Raw genomic sequence first — 20,122 nt, 5'->3', positions numbered from 1 at the left:
ATCAGGATCAGCTCAAGACCCTCATACAAGTACTTACCTTCAATTAGCTCTTTAGGAACTCATAGTTAAATCATGGATGTTTAGAGAAAAAAAAAGAAATATAAACTTTCCAGGAAAGTTTCAAAGCTGATTACCTACTGGGGTAGCAGTCCTCTTGTACCTTATGGGGAGTGCAAGATTAACCCTGCAGCATAAGCCTTTAAGTCAGAAATATCTATATTTTCTATTTAAAAATAAATAAATAAATCTTGCTGTGGAGAGCCACCAAACAAGTCCTCAAATTCCCTACCTGAGGCTTAGATGATTCCTTCGCTGCCTCAGCCTTAACAGGAGAAAGTGTGTGGAAGACAAAGTTTCTTAAATTTCGGGGCGCACTGGGGTTGAGGTCAGAGAGGGCAGCCAGTTTCTGAAGCACGGCTTTGGGCTGGTTTAGCAGTGAGCCTGTCTTCAGCTGAAGAGAGAAGAGTCGTTTGGCATCAAATCCCAAGTGTCAAGGAAAGAATGAGAAGTCAGTCCTTCCCTGCCTCCCCCAGGTCTTGAGGGGACATATTCCTACCCCACCAAGGAGAAAAGGAACAGCAAACTCCTTTGACATCTACTTTCATTTCCTGTAGCCACCTCCCTCCCCTTGACGATAGAGTATTCCCTTAGCCTGACCGGGACCTATATAAACTTGCAGATTATGACATCAGGTTAACAAAGTCCCCAACCAACCTGGTGAGCACTTTCTGGCCTGATGGCTTCAAAAGGATTTCTGAGTAAAGACTTTGGTTCTTGAATAACCACAGTGCGACTGGCTGAAAAGAAAAGACAGAGAGGCTTGTTCTGGGCAAAGCTAAGTAAATTAAACAAGCTAAGAAACCTGTAACTAAACTAAAGCTTTGGAACTCTGATTATTTTATAATGGTGACTTTAAACTATATTAAGTGGCTCCAAGAAGACAGACAACCAAGTTGGATATCGACAAATCATTAACAGTAATAAGAAAAAACAAGAGTGACAAAAGTACGGAATAGTCTTTAAAAGCCTCAGCTCTGAGGGCGCCTGGGTGGCTCAGTCAGTTAAGTGTCTGACTTTGGTTCAGGTCATGATCTCACCATTCAGGAGTTCAAGCCCCGCATCAGGCTCTGTGCTGACAGCTCAGAGCCTGGAGCCTGCTTTGGATTCTGTGTCTCCCTCTCTGCCCCTCTCTTGCTCGCACTCTGTCTCTCTCTCTCAAAAATAAATAAACATTAAAAAAAAAAAAATTAATAAAAAAAAAAAAAGCCAGAATTCCTACTCTGAGCTGCCTTAGAAGATAAAGTGAAACCAGCTACATGTACTCAGAAGTACAATGTCCACTGTCAAATAGTCTAAGATCCAAGAACACTGTCTTTCCCATCTCTGAGGTGCCTCTTTAAGACAGTATTGGACAAAGGCCCATGCCTGAGCTGCAACAGCCCCTAAAGGTTGGAGTCACTTCCAAGGCTCCAACACCAACAATCCAGGGGGCTGGACAAAGAGGAGGACCAAGAGCTCACCATTTTTCTGTAGTGCTTTGGCTGTAACTTTCTTGGCTAGCATCATAAACTGACTGTCTTCCCCAATTTCTTCTTCTTCAGCTGCAATTTTCCCCTGCTGTGCCTGAAAATAAAAATCAGACAACAATAAAAGAAGTCTACCACTTCCAGAAATATTTAGCATAGCCTGGACCTGGGATATCATTTGTTTTCCTTTTTGCAACCTTTGTTGATTTAGACAAAAAACTGATATTGGACAAACAAACATGAATTGAACTGCCCATGGTAATCTTCTCAAAGCATAAAAGAAAATTCAAGTATTAAAAGGGACAGCAATAAGTTAGTTGCCCAAGATTTCAAAACTATCCTGACAAGCAAGGTGAGTGGGTCTTTTCCTCCTTATAGAGTCAGAATAGGCGACTTTCCTGCAGACTTCCTACCTGGTCTCGAAGCCATTGCTCTCTTTCAATTCTTTCCTTCCTCCAATGGGCTTCTGTCTCATCAAGCTGCTCTTCAATCTGATCATCATCAGAGTCTCTGTGGAACAAGTCCATCTGGGAAGCATCATCTAAAGCAAACAGTTAAGGCTATCAGCATTCTGCAATCCCCATAGGATAAGGTGCCAGACAGACACAAATGAACTCATCATTTACCATATACCAATACAAGCTCGTCCCATTCATTAATAGAAAGTAAGTTCTAGCCAGGTCCTCCACAATAGACTGCTACAGTTTTGATTTCCACTTACAGTCTTAAACTGGACAAACATGTAATTGTACCATTTATTTCTAACAGCAACATCCAAGATACCTATGTTTTTCCATCGGAATTTCCTCATTCGTCCAGGACCATCACTGTGCAGATCCCCATCAGCAAGGTACCTCTCCTGGTATAAACGTAGCTGTCGCTTATCATCATCCAACATCGTTTTCCTGCAGGAAAAATATAGTGTACAAAACCAGGACCACTCTGGCTGATCGTAGGGCCTGACTTAAGAAACATCCCATTACTCAGAAGGACCTGCTGGGATACTGACATGTGTATTTTCTTGATTTGATTCTGCAGCTCCTCATCAGAAGGAAGTACTTCATCAATTTCTTCCTGTTCATATTCATCAATATCTTCCCCATCATACTCATCTTCACTTCCCACATCACTCCCTGACACTTCTGCCTCGTCCTCCAGGTATTTCTTCAATCTCCTAGAAAATAATTTCAAAGATTAGAAAATGCAATAATGAGGGGCGCCTGGGTGGTTCAGTCAGTTTAGCGTCCAACTTCTGCTCAGGTCATGATCTCACGGTTCGTGAGTTCGAGCCCCACGTCAGGCTCTGTGCTGACAGCTCAGAGCCTGGAACCTGCTTCATATTCTGTGTTTCCCTCTCTCTCTGCCCCTCCCCTGCTCATACTCTGTCTCTCCCTCTCAAAAAAATAAACATTAAAAAAAATTTAAGAAAATGCAACAATGAATACATACACAGATTATGGATGTAATGAGAAAAGCAGAACACAGAGCCACTTCTAATAATAAGCTTAAATTTATAATAATACATTTTGATAATACTTAAAGTCTATCATTTAATATATACTGTGTGCCAATAACTGTGCTTTACAAGCGTCATAGCATTATCTCAGGAGGGAGCACTTTTATTTCCTTTAATTTGCAGTTGAATGAATTGAAATTCAGAGAGTAAATAAATTACCCAAAGTCACATAGCTAGGAGGCAGCAGAACCTGGATTCAATCAGGTTCTTTAAAGCCAGAACTCCCAATCTCCTCTATACATTTGAAACATAACTGCTGGAAAGTTTGGATCATTCTGTTCTGTATTTAAGCTCACCAGTGTTAGGAGACAGTCTAGAGATGGTATGGAATAGAAAGGTAATAGACTCGGATCTCTTACAGCTACCACATCTTGACCCCCGAGTTAGAGACATGACTGAGGCTCAGAGTTACTGGTAAGCAAAGCCACTACTAGTAAGTTTTTGTGACTTCAGTTCCCATTGAGAACAAATCTGCTTTCACTTTGGGTTCAAAGTACTGCCATCTACAGTCATGAGTGTCAGAAGTTTGATGGCTTTCTGAAGGCTAATTTTTTTTAAGTTCATTTTTATTTATTTTAAGAGCGATAGAGAGCAAGCAGGAGAGGGGCAGAGAGAGAGAGAGAGAGAGAGAGAGGTAGAGAGAGAGAGGTAGAGAGAGAGAGGTAGAGAGAGAGAAAGATAATCCCAAGCAGGCTCCACGCTGTCAGCACAGAGCCTGATGCAGGGCTCAAACTCTCGAACTATGAGATCATGACCCAGGCCAAAGTCAAGAGTCAGACACTTAACTGACTGAACCACCCAAGCGCCCTGAAGGCTGATTTTTATTAAAGACTTGTGTTATTTTTTTTTTTAAGCTGAATTTCTCTAAATCCTAGGCTTCCTAGGGAATTCCTTCAAGGGCTACCAGACACTAAGTTCCCCAATCTTCCCATCTACCCACTTTGAGCTGTTCAACTTTTAGCTGTCTTTCTAAGATTTCATTTGAACAAAGGACTCTACAGTTAAATAAGGTTTAAGAACAACCACCTTAGGGGCACCTGGGTGGCTCAGTCAGTTAAGTGTCCAACCTCAGCTCAGGTCATGATCTTCCGGTTCGTGAGTTCAAGCCCCACATTGGGCTCGAGCCTGCTTCCTGTTCTGTGTCTCCTTCTCTCTCTGCCCCTCCCCCGCTTACACTCTGTCTCTCTCTTTCTCTCTCAAAAATAACAAACATAGGGGCGCCTGGGTGGCGCAGTCGGTTAAGTGTCCGACTTCAGCCAGGTCACGATCTCGCGGTCCAGGAGTTCGAGCCCCGCGTCAGGCTCTGGGCTGATGGCTCAGAGCCTGGAGCCTGTTTCCGATTCTGTGTCTCCCTCTCTCTCTGCCCCTCCCCCGTTCATGCTCTGTCTCTCGCTGTCCCCAAAATAAATAAACGTTGAAAAAAAAAAAAATTTTTTTTTAAAAATAACAAACATAAAAAAATTTAGGGGTGCCTGGGTGGCTCAGTCAGTTAAGCATCTGACTAACCTTTGGCTCAGGTCATGATCTCGTGGTTCATGAGTTCAAGCCCCGCATCAGACTCTGTGAACAGCTCAGAGCCTGGAGCCTGCTTCGAATTCTGTGTCTCCCTCTCTTTTTGCTCCTCCCCCACTCATACTCTGCCTCTCTCTCTCTCTCTCTCTCTCTCAAAAATAAACATTAAAAAAAAAAAAAAAGAACCACTGCTGTAGAAAAATCTATAGATGACCCAAAGCTGTATGAGATAGTTAACTTGACAGGTGAGAAATTAGAACCCCAAACTGACCTTTTTTTTTTTTTTTTTTTCCAACGTTTATTTATTTTTGGGACAGAGAGAGACAGAGCATGAACGGGGGAGGGGCAGAGAGAGAGGGAGGCACAGAATCAGAAACAGGCTCCAGGCTCTGAGCCATCAGCCCAGAGCCTGACGCGGGGCTCGAACTCCCGGACCGAGAGATCGTGACCTGGCTGAAGTCGGACGCTTAACCGACTGCGCCACTCAGGCGCCCCCAAACTGACCTTAATAGAATGGAATGATGGGCTAGAAACAATAATTAAATCTAGTAGGGATCAATATGATATCCTGTATGTGAATTCCAAAAGTCATCCACATACAATATAATACTGATTACCTATTAAAATGGTCTTTATAAAACTTTTAACATCATGGGAAAATGCTTATGTTTATCCTAAGTGGGGAAAAAAGATGAAAAATTATACATAAAAAAATTGCAGATATCAGCTATATGAAAATATATGCATAAAAATGGCTACAAAGCAATAACTACCATCAACACTTTCATTAAATATTCTGGATGGTGAACACAGATGACTTTTTATTTATATCTTTTTGTATTCTTTTAAATAAAATAAATGGTTTACTTTCATGATCAGAACAGCAAAACATTAAAAAAAATAAACAGGGAACCCATTTACCCAAGACTAGAATGAGGAAAACCTGAAATGACAGTAATTCAGCGGAAAAAAAAGACCCAGGAATTTTAGCTGTCTACTAGATCCTCAGGATCTACCGTGACTCAGCTCTTACAATCCCTGGTTACTTTACAAGCAGTATGCATCCAGAACAAGGGATGTGGTTGTAGCACTACATACAGCAGTAGTCAGACCACACCTGAGGATAAAGAGAATACCCAGTACATGAGGAGTCTAGAAGCAATGTCATGTGAGAAATAGCAGTAGGAACTAGAGATATTTAGTATAGAAATCACTAAGGAGTACATAACCATCTCTGAATACTCAAGTGATATCACATGAGTGGGTTTTGTTTAATCTGTGTTAATGCCTAAAAGCAATACAACCAAGCAAACATAGGTAAAACAGTGGCAAGCTACAATTTAACTGTTAGAACTTTCTCTAGCAATGGAAGGAATGGACAGAACACCTACATTTGCCTTTTCAACTTCTCAGACTGTTTTAGGAGCTCTTCATCATCATCTTCATGGTCTTCCAGTGCCAGATGTTCATTATCAGAGTTACTGCGTTCATCCTGAAAAATCATAGAGTATCACACACAAAGTTAAACAGAATAAAACGTGTCCTCAACTAAAACAGGATTTATAAATTTCTGCCCAAATGTCTCATTCTAGGAAACTGCTTCTGCTAACATGACAAACAGAATTCTCAAGAACTCAGACTAGAAAAAAAAACATACAGCAGCAATACATGGAGTTCAGTTATGATTACTTTGTACCCTTCAAACTCACCTCATCGCTATCAAACTCATTATCATTTGGGACAAGCCGAAAGTCTCCAAATTCTTCCTCTTCCCCTTCTTCTTCTTCCTCTTCCCTAAAATGCAAATCAAGAAATTAATAAATAAGATGTTGGAACCAAACAATAAGAAGTCAGCCAACTTAGGAACTGAAAATATTTTATTAGCACCAACAATCTCTTTAAGAAATAGGAAATAAGATACTTTGCCAAATTTAATTGTAAAAAAAACATACAACATAATCCCATTGTTGTCCAACCAACATCCAAAACTCCTTTCATCTTTCAAAACTGAAACTCTATGCCCTTTAATCAACAATTCTCCACTCTTCCCTCCCCTCACCAACTGGCATCCAACCCTTCTACTTTCTGCCTCTATGAATTTGACAACTCTAAGTACCTCATGTAAGTGAAATCCTACAATATTTGTATTTTGGGGACTGGCTTATTTCAATTACCATAATATCCTCAGGATTCATCCATGTTGCCCCATGTGTCAGAATTTCCTTCCTTTTTAAGGTTGAATAATATTCCTGTGTGTGTCCACCACATTTTGTTTGTCCATTTGGGATATCTCCATTTTTTTACTATTATGAATAATGCTACTGTGAACATGGGTGTACAAATACTTGAGACCCGATTTTCACTTTTGTGAATATACTTGGAATTGCTGGATCATATTCTATTCCTAGTTTTTTGAGGAAATGCCATTCTGATTTCCATAACAGCTTCAACATTTTATATTCCTACCAGCAGTGGGTAAGGGCTCCAATATCTCCATATCCTCACAAATACTTCTTATTTTGTGGTTGGTGTTTTTTTTTTTTTTAACAGTAGCCATCTAATGCATGTGAGGTAGTATCTTATTGTGGTTTTGATTTGCATTTCCCTAAATATCAGTGTTGAACACTTTCATGTGCTTATTCTTGTCTTTTTTTTTTTTTTTTTTTTTTAAAGAGAAATGTTTTGTTTAATGGTAAAGCTTAGCACACTTTTAGCACCAGGCAGGGCCTGAAGTCAAAGCAGCAGGGACAGGTAGGTGACCCCCATGGACCCTCACATGGCGAAGAGGATGAGGAAAATGACTATCAGACAGAAGAACCCCATGCCCTCAGACACACCAAAGCCGAGAATGGCATAGAAGAGCTGCTGCTTCAGAGATGGATTCCTGGCATAGCCAATGATCAAACTGCCAAATGCCGTTCTGGTGCCAGCCCCTGAGCCAGCCACACTAACTGTGGCAGCCCCAGCACCAATAAACTTGGCTACTGTGTCAATGTCCCAGGAAACAACACTGGTCTGGAACTCCCACTGGGCAACCTGGAGTGGGGAGCTGCTGTAGGATGACTGTGTAGATGGGATCACTGGCCTGCTCAAGGAGAAGGCAGACGTAGGCCTGATTAGACCCATTACAACAGCAGATCAGAGCTAGAAGAATAGGCAGCACCCGGTGGTCTACACTGTCTGCCTCCCAGCTTTACCTTTAGATTTCTATGCTTGCCTTTTTTAACCCTGTTCTCCACCAACTAAATGAAAGTACTGTAATTTCCTTACTTTGCAAACAAGACTCAAACACTGCAAGACTCTCGGACAGGATATGAAGCTCCTAAGATGACTCATTACTGTGGACCCCAGGATTTTACCAGACAACTGGGCCTTCTGAAGTTCCCTCCAATCACTGAGACTCACCTGTCTGTGGGGAAAGAGCCTGAGCAAAGAGCAAGGGCTTCTTCCATGGGATCACCCAAACTGTTCTCCTTTTCTTGCTTATTTAACTCTGATGGAGCCAGAGTAGAGGCATCTATATCACAACAATGAAAAAGATTTGTCACCAAGAAATAACAGCTTTATCCTCTTTCCCCAGCCATCTAAAGACATGCCAGCTCAATACAGTTATAAGGTAAGCTTGCCAAAAAGAGCTCACCATCCATTCATTCAACAAATCCTTATTTAGTACTTACTATATGCCAGGCACCAGGGATACAGTAGTGAACAAAACAAAACTCCCAGCTCCCACATAGCTAACATTCTAGCATTGGGGAAAAAGGAGCATACAGGTGGAAACAAGTAAGCATTTATATGAAATTTACTACACACCAACACTGTTCAAAGCTTTGCATACATATTAGCCATAAATGAGAAATCACATGGCAAAAGCTAGAGCAGTCTTTTTTTTTATTTAATGTTTATTTATTTATTTTGAGAGAGAGAGAGAGAGTGCACACATGCAAGCAGGGGAAGGGGAGAGAAAGAGGGAGAGACAGAGAATCCCAAACAGGCTGCAACCTGTCAGCACAAAGCCAGACCTCACGAACCGTGAGATCATGACTTGAGCCAAAATCAAGAGTTGGACACTCAACCAAATGAACCACCCAGGTGTACCAAAAGCTAAAGCAGTCTTAAGTTGACATTTTACCACCTTAAGAAAGTAAGGGCTCTAAATATCAGGAAGCTAAGAATTCAACCCGCACGTAAGAATCCATCACAGCCCTGTTTTCTGTGAACGTTTCACCCAAGAGTAACAGGCTTCTTTTCAAGGACACTGACTTAAGATATTTGGCTAGGGAGAGCCTGATACTCTGTTGGATATTTACCCTGAGAAGTGAATTTTCCTGAACAAAGATTCAGAAGTTCCTCCAGGTTCTCTTTCTTGTCGCTCTTCCTGGACAGAGTTTTTTCAGCTTGAGATGTGAACTTTCCAGTGCACAGATCCAATAGTTCGTCCATGTTAGCATCCATGGCATTCTCATCCATACTGGCCAATGGCAATCGAGGCTTCAGAGACTGGTACTGATTCCTGTGGTTTCTAACATTTAAGAACCTACAAGCACAATGAAGACTATAAGAAATTCCCTAGGGAAAAAACAAAGTAGTGTGTGAAAAATTTTGATGTTTCTAAAACTGAACTTAGAAGCTGAATCCCAAACCAGAAGACAGAGGATTCAAACTGAAGCCTTAGGATAATCTAAAATGGGAGGGGGTTTAATTAAAGAATAAATGATATTCGAAAGGTAAGGGTAAAGGATAATTTTTGGCTTCAGACGGTGCCAGAATAGAACTTGGTGTTATGTCCATGTAACGTGCCATGGGTGTCTCCATTCTCAATTCCACACAACAAGCCTACACGCAGCAGAATGGATACAGGAAGATTTGATGCCCTTACAGGAGCTGTGCATTTCAAGTAAAGCAGAGATCAAAGGACCAGAATGGTAGCTAGGACTATTTACATTTTATTTTCTGGAGAGATTTTCTTCAGACTTGCAGAATGTAATACTAATGGTCTGTACACCTTCTCTTTCTCAGAAGAGAAAGCACAGATGGAGTGACAGAAGCTTACTTTATTTTTAAACAAAATTAAGCAGTACCCAGCACCATCCCACCCACAGAAACATAAAACTACCTACCCATCTGCATCCAACAGTTGGCTCTGAGTGTCATCTTCTAAACAGAACTGGAAGTCTCCTGCTCCCAGGAAAAGTGTCTTAGGCTCTGGGGAGGCGTTATACAGATCCTGGGAATCCTCTATGGGAAGTGAAGGCTCAGACAGCTTTCCTGAACTCTGGCACCAAAACAAAACCAAACAAAAACAAAACATTTTATAATTGTCATTCACTGTCATGACAACAACAGAAGTTGCTATTTGCAGTATTTCATCTACTCTAAGGCAATTGCAGTTAAGGAGGACAATGCATAGCCAAGGGAAGCATAAAGAAAAATACCTTCAAGAATGTAAGAACACTGGATGAAGATTGTTTTTAATACACAAAGGGGGTGGATTCTTTAAATTGAACATACATAATGTAGTGGGAGTTGGTTGGCTTGGACACACTTTATTTAGCAGTGTGGGAAGCAAAAGGGGGAGGAGATTAGAAAACCATCACCATCTTACCTTAGAAGCTGAGCTGACCAAACTGGCTCGAAATAGCCCAGGGGAAGGAGATCTGAATCCTCCTGCTGTGGGGAGAAAACTGGTCCCACGGCCTGTTTGTCTGTTGCAAGGCTGATAGGACGGAATTGTGGAGCCAATCAGCTCAAAGCTGCTATTGTGGCTGCTCTCCTTTGTTAGCAATGAGCATGAATCATCTTCATCTAAAGAAAGAGAAATCATTTTTAAGTACATGATTCCAGAAATAAGGTGGATTTGTTTAGGAAGAAGAATTGAGAATGTAAAGCTATCAGGTAACATCCATAGGCAAATCTCTCAAGTTCTATGTTCTAAAACATGAAGTTGAAGGTAAATTATAGTACTGAAATAGCATTATACAATCAAGATTTATCACTCTGAGCTAAGTGACCCCTGAAAGTTCCCATCTTTGTCTCACCCTGCCTAATGCCTATAATCACTCTCTCCATTATCCAATCACGTATACATCTTCTGTTCATCTACATATGATTGAAATGTTTCATGGTTCACTCATTCAACACACACTACTAAGGACCTAGTATGTGTCCATGGTCAGTAACAAAGAAACTGAATGTAAGTTTTCCAAAACAGAATCAAGAAAAATGTTCTAATTCATAAGTTCCTTTCATTGCCACAAGTAAGACAGAGTGAAGTCCACTAGAGCTCAAAAAAATGGAATCTTATGGAATTGTCCTTAAGTATCAAAGCTGGAGGAGCTAAGAAAAGTCAAGTTCGGCACAAGAGTCACTACTTACCCAGTTTGCTAGGCCTTTTGCCTGAGATTTCATCTGTTTCTGATTTTTCTTCACTAGGAAAGTAACTACAAAATAAGAAGGTAAATTGTTTATCTGCTTCTGGTTCTAACAAGAGGGGCAAACCTAAGGGAATCTTATCTTTCCCTAAAGAGAATTACTTACCCCATCTTGGAAGAGTTGTCCTTAAATAGAAGTAAGGTAGAATCAGATGACAGAGGTTTGGGGACAGAGAGAAGGCCAACTGACTTGCCAATTTCACTACTGCCATCACTGTTTTCTTTATCCATTTCTTTCTCATCTTTGGTTTCTATTTCTTCACTACTGAGAAGGAATTCTGCAACCTTCATCAATCATGCCACCCAAAACCAAAGTAAAAAAATTTAAAAGCAAATATGTTGTTAGCATCATGCATGGCTGCTTGGTTATAGGTCACATCGTAAATCTGAAAAGGTAAACCCAAAGGAGACTTGGTCTGACCATCATCATTAACATAACTTTCCCTGACACTTCTAGAGCTCTTTTGTACTTTTTTACATTTTACCCTCCCCAAAGTGCTACAAGACTGAAAAAAGACCGAATTATCATTTTACTGAGGCAATGAGAGGTTAAATAACTAGCCTGAGAATGCAGGACAACTAGTGGCCTTAAACCAAACATAGACTATGACATGCTACCTGGTTCAGCCATTGCTTTCCTCTTTTCTTTACCCAGGGGTAAATATGAACCAACTCTTTCAAATGACTGCAGAGTTCAAACAGGGGGGGGGGGGGGGGGGTCTTCTTTTTTTCTACTACCAAAAACTTTGTCATCATCTACCCTAGGCAGAAGACAATAGTATAGAACAACGGCAAGAGGCCCTTTTATAAATTTCCTCCTCAACCAAGAAAGAAATTAACTCAGGAAGGTCTCAGCCTGCCTGAGAATTTATTCCAGACCTCAACCTGACCAAGGTTGAGACTGCTTGTCATTCTGAATAGAGAAAACTTAAATAAACATCAAAGATAAAGGCATCTATTAATACAAAGCCATTTCCATTTTAGCCTTCTATTTCAGTGAGTAGACTAACAGGTAGAAGCTAAGGCTAGGCCTCTGTGAACTGCAGGTATCTAGAGGTGCTAACAGAACTGAATGCAAAGACTTCGGTACCTGTGAGCTACTTACACCATCTCTGCCCCTAAAATCTCTTATACAATTGAATGTGCTTACCTTACTTTACCTTACTCTTATTCAAATCTGATTTACTCTTTCCCTTATCCATCCTAAACAAATAACAAAATGAAATAATTATCAGAAACCTCCTGATTGCCTTCTTCTTCCTCCTCTTCTTCCTCCAGATCTCCTTCTTCCTCCTCTTCTCCATCTTCCTCAGACTCATCTGTCATTTCTTCCTCCTCTTCCTCTTCTTCAAATCCATCTTCATTATCTAACTTAAATAATGCTTGGCGCTTTTGGCGCTCCTCAAGCCTACGGAGTTTCATTGCTTCCTGCAGCTTAGCTTTCAGCACCTGAAGCTTTTCACCTGAACAGAAACAGGAGAAAATGCTTTAGACATAACGACCAACTACCTACTGCAATAACGGAAGTGTGCACTTCAGACAACCCCAGGAGTGTTCCAGTTACATCCCAAAAGGAAAATCCGAGGCCTTATTACTCGAGGGTGTTATCTTAACAAATAAGGATTATTATGAACTAAAGAGAACTTTTCATAGTTATGTTCTACACTCTGAGATAATATACTACACAGAGATTATAAAAGTTATTAAAGAGGACAAAAATGGGGTGCAAGAGTAGGACTCTGAAAGTCTCTGGCCCAGAAGCCATGAAGGACAGCCTTGATAAATATACCTATATTAAAGAAAAAAAGAAGGGGCACCTGGGTGGCTCAGTCGGTTAAGCATCTGGCTTTGACTTTGTCTCAGGTCATGATCTCACGGTTCATGAGTTCAAGCCCTGCATCAGGCTGTCTGCTGTAAGCACAGAGCCTGCTTCTGATCTGTCTCCCTCTTTCTCTGCCCCTCCCTGCTTTCACGCTCTCTCTCTCAAAAATAAATAAATATTAAAAAATTTTTTTAAAGAAAAAAAGAAACAACTCAAGAGTAAAATGGGCAAAGAATATGACCTGGTAGTTCACAGAAAAATTGAACATACATCGTTAGTGAACAAATTAAAAGTAACACTTAACCTCATTTCTTTTTTCCTTTCTTAAAGGTTTTATTTTTAAGTACTCTCTACACCCAACGTGCAGCTTAAACTCACAACCTTGAGATCAAGAGTCACGTGCTCCACTGACTGAGCCAGCCAGATGCTCCTAGTCTCATTTCTAATTAAAGAGATATAAATCAAGGTCCCTGGGTGGCTCAGTCGGTTAAGCATTCGACTCCAGCTCAGGTTATGATCTCACAGTCTGTGGGTTTGAGCCCCGCGTCGGGCTCTACTGACAGCTCGGAGCCTGGAGGCTGCTTCAGATTCTGTGTCACCCTCTCTCTGACCCTCCCCTGTTCATGCTCTGTCTCTCTCTGTCTCAAAAATAAATAAACATCAAAAAAAAAAAAAAAAAAAGAGAGCTATAAATCAAAGTAAGAGATAACATTTTTGACATATTAACAGGAAGAAACAGGAACTCATATATTGTGATTCAGAGTATAAATTGGTGCAACTATTTCGAAGAACAGGATGATATACATCAAAATTTGACTCAATGATTCCACTATAAGGAATTCTGCATCCAAATAAACCAACATATATCTGATACTATGGTGCAACATTGTATGAAATAACAACAACTGGAATAAACAAGATGTCCATTAACAGGAGTATGGTTAAACGAATCACGTTACAGTCACACAATGGAATATTATGCAGCTGTTAAAAAACTCAAAAGCAATATAATGTGTATCTGAACTCTGAAGTTAGGAGGTCTGGATTAGGTTACTGGTTCTACTACTTATGAGCTGTGCAAACCTGAGTAAGTTGTCTAAATTCTTTGTATATCAGTTTTCTCCTATATAAAATAAGAATACTAATGTTATTCACGGTAAAGCACCTAGAGCAATGCCTAGCAGAAAGTGAGTATCCAATGTCTGTCTGTCTGTCTGTCTGTCTGTCTCTCTCTCATGCCCACACCCATAATGGTGTACGCATATGAATTTTCTTCCAAAGACACACAAGAAATTAACAGTTGCCTTTAGGAAGACTAATTTTTCATTTCATACTTTTTCCTCAGTGTCTCCATTTTCTATGTGATATATTATTTATACTTTTTTTTAAATGTTTAGTTTTGAGAGAGAGAGGGACAGCATGAGGGGGAGAGGGGCAGAGAGAGAGGGAGACAGAAGATCTGAAGTGCACTCTGCCCTGACAGCAGAGAGCCCGATGTGGGGCTCACACTCAAGAACCATGAGATGATGACCTGAGTCAAACTCAGATGCTTAACCGACTGAGCCACCCAGGTGCCCCTGTCACTTGTACTTTCAAAGTACAATAGACATCTGGAAACAACAGACATTGTTAAAACAAAAGAGCAGATTACAAAGCAGAATGTACAATATGATTGCATTATTGTTTGTTTAAAAAAAATGTTTTTGGGGCGCCTGGGTGGCTCAGTCGGTTAAGCGTCCGACTTCAGCTCAGGTCGTGATGTCGCAGTCCGTGAGTTCCAGCCCCGCGTCGGGCTCTCTGCTGACAGCTCAGAGCCTGGAGCCTGTTTCAGATTCTGTGTCTCCCTCTCTCTGACCCTCCCCTGTTCATGCTCTGTCTCCCTCTGTCTCAAAAATAAATAAAGGTTAAAAAATTTTTTAAAAAATGTTTTTAAGGTTTATTTATTTATTTTTTAATTTTTTTAACGTTTATTTATTTTTGAGACAGGGAGAGACAGAGCATGAACAGGGGAGGGTCAGAGAGAGGGAGACACAGAATCTGAAGCAGGCTCCAGGCTCTGAGCTGTCAGCACAGAGCCCGACGCGGGGCTAGAACTCACGGACCGCAAGATCATGACCTGAGCCGAACTCAGCCTCCCAACCGACTGAGCCACCCAGGCGCCCCTAAGGTTTATTTTTGAGAGAGAGAGAGAGAGACAGAGCACAAGTCAGGGAGGGAAAAGAGAGAGAGAGAGAGAGAGAGAGAGAGAGACAGAATCTGAAGCGGGCTCCAGGCTCTGAGCTGTTAGCACAGAGCCCAATGTGGGGTTTAAACTCACAAAGCACAAGATCATGACCTGAGCCGAAGTCAGAAGCTTAACCGACTGAGCCACCCAGGTGCCCGTTTGTTTTTAAAAACATATCACCTATGCAAAGAGATTAAAAGGATACACGATATAATTATAGAAGGTGTCTCTGATAGAGGATCATAGAAGGTTTTTTTTTATTCTATATATTTTCTACAACAGATATTTACTGTTTTTTAATAAGACAAAAACTATTGGAAATAGTCATCTTATCACCTCCCACATCTAAGCAATGCTACATGTGAGTCATGCCAGAGGTACTGCTATCCAATCTTCAAACTGTCCAAGGAAAAAGATTCTAGAACTTTTCACTATAGGGTCTTCGGTAGCCATAAAGACCTGCCAGTGTACAAAGCATAAAGCACGCAAACGAAAACATGAACTCAAATACCTGGTTTTGTGTGGCTTGCTCCATCCAGCTTCTCAGCTGCCAAAGTCACAGGTACCACATCTGCCTTTAGCTCTTCCTTTCCATCAGTGCCCACGCCTTTCACTATGATGTTCACATTCATCTTCTGACCAGCCCTGGGTTTCACTGCTGGATTAGCATGCTTCCAGAAACGCTGTTTCAAGGCTTCCAGTTCTAGATCCAAACACCAACCAGTATGTCAGTGTGCCATGCTTGAACTCCTTAAGATTCCAGTTAAGAATAGAACTACTCTACGACCCAGCAATTGCACTACTAGTTATTTATCCAAAGGATACAAAACTGCTGATTCGAAGGGGCACACGCACCCCAATGTTCACAGCAGTGTTATCAACAATAGCCAAATTATGGAAAATGCCCCAATGTCCATCGACTGATGAATGGATAAAGATATGGTGTGTATATGGGTGTATTTTCATGTATACACAATGTACACACACACACAATGTATACATACATATACACACACAGTGGAATATTACTTGGCAATCAAAAAAGAACGAAATCTTGCCATTCGCAACAACATGGATGGAACCAGAATGTATTATGCTAAGCAATACAAGTCAGGCAGAAAAAGACAAATATCATGATTTCACTCATATGTGGAATTTAAGAAACACAACAGATGAACATAGGGGAAGGGAAGGAAAAATAAGATAAAAACAGGGAGGCAAACCATAAGAGACTCTTAAATACAAAGAACAAACTGAAGGTTGCTAGAGAGGAGGTAAAGGGGGGGGATGGGCTAAATAGGTGATGGGCATTAAGGAGGGCACTTATTGGGATGAGCACTGGGTGTCATATGTAAGTGATGAATCACGGGTTCCACTCCTGAAACCACTACTACACTGTATGTTAACTAACTTGAATTTAAATAAATAAATTTAAAATTAAAAAAAAAAAAAAGATTCCAGTTAAGAATCAGTTTTTAAGCTAAGTTTTTAAGCTCAACAAAGTTGGAGGGGGAAGAAAAATGCCCCAAAACACCAAAAACTCCTTTGCTACTAACACCTATATCAAACTCACGTAGCTTAACCCAAACTAATGAAATGTTGCAATTATTCTGCCTCAATATACTTCAAAAATCATTTTAGGGTAGACATTTACAACTGAAGTTTCTAAATGTGTGCAATTCTTAAAAAAAAAAAAAAAAAGTATTATGCTGGTGGAACAAACACCATAATTACCAATCATTCAATGGCTTAATTTTTCATAGGTTTCAGCCTCTTTTTAAAAATTTTCCTATTTTGAACATTTCACTATTTAATAGTAATCTTACTAAATATGAGCAAGGTCAATTTAAAAAGGGGAAAAAAAATGGCAATCAATCCAGTCAGTGATGTAACTCATGTTGGTGAAACTGTTATACTAGTATAACCAGAAAGGAAATTCCACTTACAGGTGGCCTCTGAACCACACACCCAACTTGCATACAAAGGGGAATATACATATACCAGGAGCGGTAAGTTCAGTGGTCAAACAGCAACAGGGGCTCTATCCCCTCTTCTCCAATGCTACATAGTTCAAAATTTCCTTCTCCTTTCTCCCTCAGCTAGCTGCTACTGGGCACCATCACGCCTCTGTTTGCATCACACCACAGTGAGCTCTGTTTTAAGAGAGAGACAGTAATAAAGAGAAAAGATTCCTTTGGGGTTGAGGGATGCCTCCTCTTCCATAAAATGTCCAGGACACTCCAAGTTTGGTTCTTTTTCTTAAAAAATGCCCTCAAATCATATTGTAGTAGTTTTGTGGTTAGCAAAACTAGTTGTGGTTTTTCTTGCCCTAGAAGGGGATAGGACTGGAAGGAAGCCTTTCCATTCTGAGTCCCTAACGTTTTTTTTTAATTTTTTTTAATGTGTATTTTATTTTTGAGATAGAGACAGAGCATGAGCAGGGGAGGGGCAGAGAGAGAGGGAGACACAGAATCTGAAGCAGGCTCCAGGCTCTGAGCTGTCAGCGCAGAGCCAGACGCGGGGCTCAAACTCAAGAACCACGAGATCATGACCTGAGCCGAAGTTGGATGCTTAACTGACTGAGCCACCCAGGCACCCCTCTCTAACTTTATTAGTAGCAAAAAAATCCAACACCAAAGGATAGTATGTTTATATCACAAACAAAAGTGCAAGGAGAGAAGATGTAGGTCTGTATCCTCTTTTATAGCAGTTCAGTAAGGCTGGAAGCAATGGGTAGTGGCAGTGGAAAGGGAACAGAAATAGGCAAATCATTATTGGCACCAAAAGAATAAAAGAAATGGATGTGGAAGAAGATTTACTTGGGACCTAAAATGATAGTGAGGCAGAGGGGTTGCCTTCATTCTTATGGAGAAAGCCAGGCCCCTAAAAGCTCTTCATCCCCAATGCACCACAGCACCTACTTTTGCCTTTTACTATATTGCTCTACCATCTCCCTCCTCATCCTAGGATCTCTGTTCAGGCTCCTCTCCGTCCAACAGTCTTTGCCTAGCTCCTTTCATGTCCTCTCTAAGTGAAAAGTCTCTGCTCCAGCTCAGTGTCCATCAGCAGCCTGAATCTAAAACTGTTCTCATTCCCATTGTTCTTTGTCCAGAAAGTAGAGGAATTGAGGACAGAGACTTTCCCTACACTATTGCAGGAAACAGAAGTAATATATTTCTGGTACCCCAGAGTTTGGATCTATATGCATTTTTCTCATGGAAACCTTACTCCATGTGATATTAAGGAAATTAAGGTCTTTCTACTGCTTTTACTCTTAACCCCTTCCAATGTGTCCACCATACTAGCCGCTAGATTGTCCCAAAAATGAATATCTGATTGGGTCATTTCTTTTGCTAAAAATTTTTCAGTGGTCCTCTACTAACAAAAGGCAAAAGTCCAAGCTCTTAGCATGGCCTAAAAGCCTTGCATGATCTGGCCTCACTAGTTACCCATTCCCAAAGTCCTTGCAATCTTCACTCTACCTCATCAGGATACCTTGTGTTTTCTCTTGCCTCTGTTGGGTCTTTTGTGGGTCTGTTCCCTCCACCAAGAAAGCCTTCTCTCATTTCTCTACCTTGGTATCTCCTATTCAGCTTTCAAGAGTCACCTCAGGTATCAGGTCCTTTCAGAAGCCTCCTTGACTCCCCACGAGGTACTCCAAGTGAGGTACCCTTTCTCTAGGCTCAGGGTATACACAGTCGTGTAATGGCCTGTTTGCCTGTCTTTCACTCCTATTAGACTCTAACTTCCTTGACAGCAGGGACTATGTCTTGTATACACAGCATCTAATACCATGCTAAATGAAAGTTTATTACACAAATAAATAAAAGTTGATCCTAACTTCATACATATTATGGAACTGACTGGTCTGGAAACCCAACTTTCATGTCAAATACTATTTCTGAAGGAAAACATATTCTGAGTTAAAAACAAATGCCTATTGGGGCGCCTGGGTGGCTCAGTCGGTTAAGCGTCCGACTTCAGCTCAGGTCACGATCTCGCGGTCCGTGAGTTCCAGCCCCGCGTCAGGCTCTGGTCTGATGGCTCAGAGCCTGGAGCCTGCTTCCGATTCTGTGTCTCCCTCTCTCTCTGCCCCTCCCCCGTTCATGCTCTGTCTCTCTCTGCCTCAAAAATAAATAAATGTTAAAAAAAAAAAAAAAAAAAAAACCAAATGCCTACTATGTGCCAGGCACTGTGCTAGTTCCCTATATAAGCCAAGTGTAATATTGGAACAATTACCCGGCCTCTCCAAGCCTCCATCTCTTCATTGCAAAGTAATACCTGCAGCCATGAGAATTAAGAACAATAATAAAGAATCTATCAGTGTCTAATACAGTAGGTACTCAAAAAAAGGTTTCTTCTCTTTCCTGTCTCAGTTCAGGACTATTTAATGTTTATTTATTTTTGAGACAGAGAGAGAGCATGAACGGGGGAGGGGCAGAGAGAGAGGGAGACACAGAATCGGAAACAGGCTCCAGGCTCCGAGCCGTCAGCCCAGAGCCCGATGCGGGGCTCGAACTCACGGACCGCGAGATCGTGACCTGGCTGAAGTCGGACGCTTAACCGACTGCGCCACCCAGGCGCCCCAGTTCAGGACTATTTAAAGAACATTGAGTTTCAGACAAAAAAAAATCTTGGGGGGCACCTGGGTGGTTCAGTTGGTTGAGCATCTGACTTCAGCTCAGGTCATGATCTTACGGTTCATGAGTTTGAGCCCCGCCGTCAGGCTCACTGCTGTCAGCCTGTCAGCACAAGCCCACTTCAGATCCTCTGTCCCCCTCTCTGTGCTCCTCCTCTGCTTGCAGTCTCCCAAAAAATAAATATTAAAAAAAAAAAAAATCTCAGGGCACCTGGGTGGGTCAGTCAGTTAAGTGACCGCCTCTTGATTTCAGCTCAGGTCATGATTTTATGGTTTATGAGATCGAGCTCTGTGCTGGGCTCTGCGCTGACAGCATGGAGCCTGCTTGGGATTCTCTCTCTGAGCCCATTTCAGATCCTCTGTCCCCCTCTCTTTGCCCCTGCTGTGTGCTTTCTCTCTCTCTCTTTCTCTCTCAAAATAAATAAATAAATAAACTTAAAAATCTCCTATTT

The 20,122-nt window shown here is 41.2% G+C and overlaps 2 protein-coding genes across 3 annotated transcripts in view; both read right to left on the bottom strand.

Moving 5' to 3' along the window:
• The window catches only part of CLSPN (claspin), a 33,907-nt gene that overhangs the window by 1,446 nt on the left and 12,339 nt on the right, over positions 1 to 20,122 (bottom strand). For both annotated transcript variants that reach the window (XM_047869547.1, XM_047869548.1), the window contains exons 9-24: positions 15,543 to 15,734; positions 12,225 to 12,448; positions 11,092 to 11,270; positions 10,930 to 10,994; positions 10,160 to 10,359; positions 9,675 to 9,829; positions 8,865 to 9,091; positions 7,960 to 8,071; positions 6,264 to 6,348; positions 5,946 to 6,046; positions 2,536 to 2,700; positions 2,310 to 2,431; positions 1,940 to 2,067; positions 1,521 to 1,623; positions 715 to 797; positions 290 to 451 (exon numbers count right to left, since the gene is read on the bottom strand). In XM_047869547.1, the coding sequence (XP_047725503.1) occupies positions 290 to 451; positions 715 to 797; positions 1,521 to 1,623; positions 1,940 to 2,067; positions 2,310 to 2,431; positions 2,536 to 2,700; positions 5,946 to 6,046; positions 6,264 to 6,348; positions 7,960 to 8,071; positions 8,865 to 9,091; positions 9,675 to 9,829; positions 10,160 to 10,359; positions 10,930 to 10,994; positions 11,092 to 11,270; positions 12,225 to 12,448; positions 15,543 to 15,734 (2,303 nt within the window). The remainder of the gene's footprint in view (positions 1 to 289; positions 452 to 714; positions 798 to 1,520; positions 1,624 to 1,939; positions 2,068 to 2,309; positions 2,432 to 2,535; positions 2,701 to 5,945; positions 6,047 to 6,263; positions 6,349 to 7,959; positions 8,072 to 8,864; positions 9,092 to 9,674; positions 9,830 to 10,159; positions 10,360 to 10,929; positions 10,995 to 11,091; positions 11,271 to 12,224; positions 12,449 to 15,542; positions 15,735 to 20,122) is intronic.
• Positions 7,327 to 7,680, bottom strand: LOC125172078 (ATP synthase F(0) complex subunit C1, mitochondrial-like). Its single transcript, XM_047869554.1, has one exon. It carries the CDS (start codon positions 7,678 to 7,680, stop codon positions 7,327 to 7,329), a length of 354 nt encoding a protein of 117 aa, XP_047725510.1.

This window comes from Prionailurus viverrinus, chromosome C1 (assembly GCF_022837055.1).
Source record: "Prionailurus viverrinus isolate Anna chromosome C1, UM_Priviv_1.0, whole genome shotgun sequence".
Classification (NCBI taxonomy): Eukaryota; Metazoa; Chordata; class Mammalia; order Carnivora; family Felidae; genus Prionailurus; species Prionailurus viverrinus.
The sequence above is the reverse complement of the archived record's forward strand: the minus strand, read 5'-3'. Positions and strand labels throughout refer to the sequence as shown.

Coding starts and splice junctions, on each gene's coding strand:
- LOC125172078 (XM_047869554.1), bottom strand. CDS start 7,680: ATGGGTCTAATCAGGCCTACGTCTGCCTTCTCCTTGAGCAGGCCAGTG.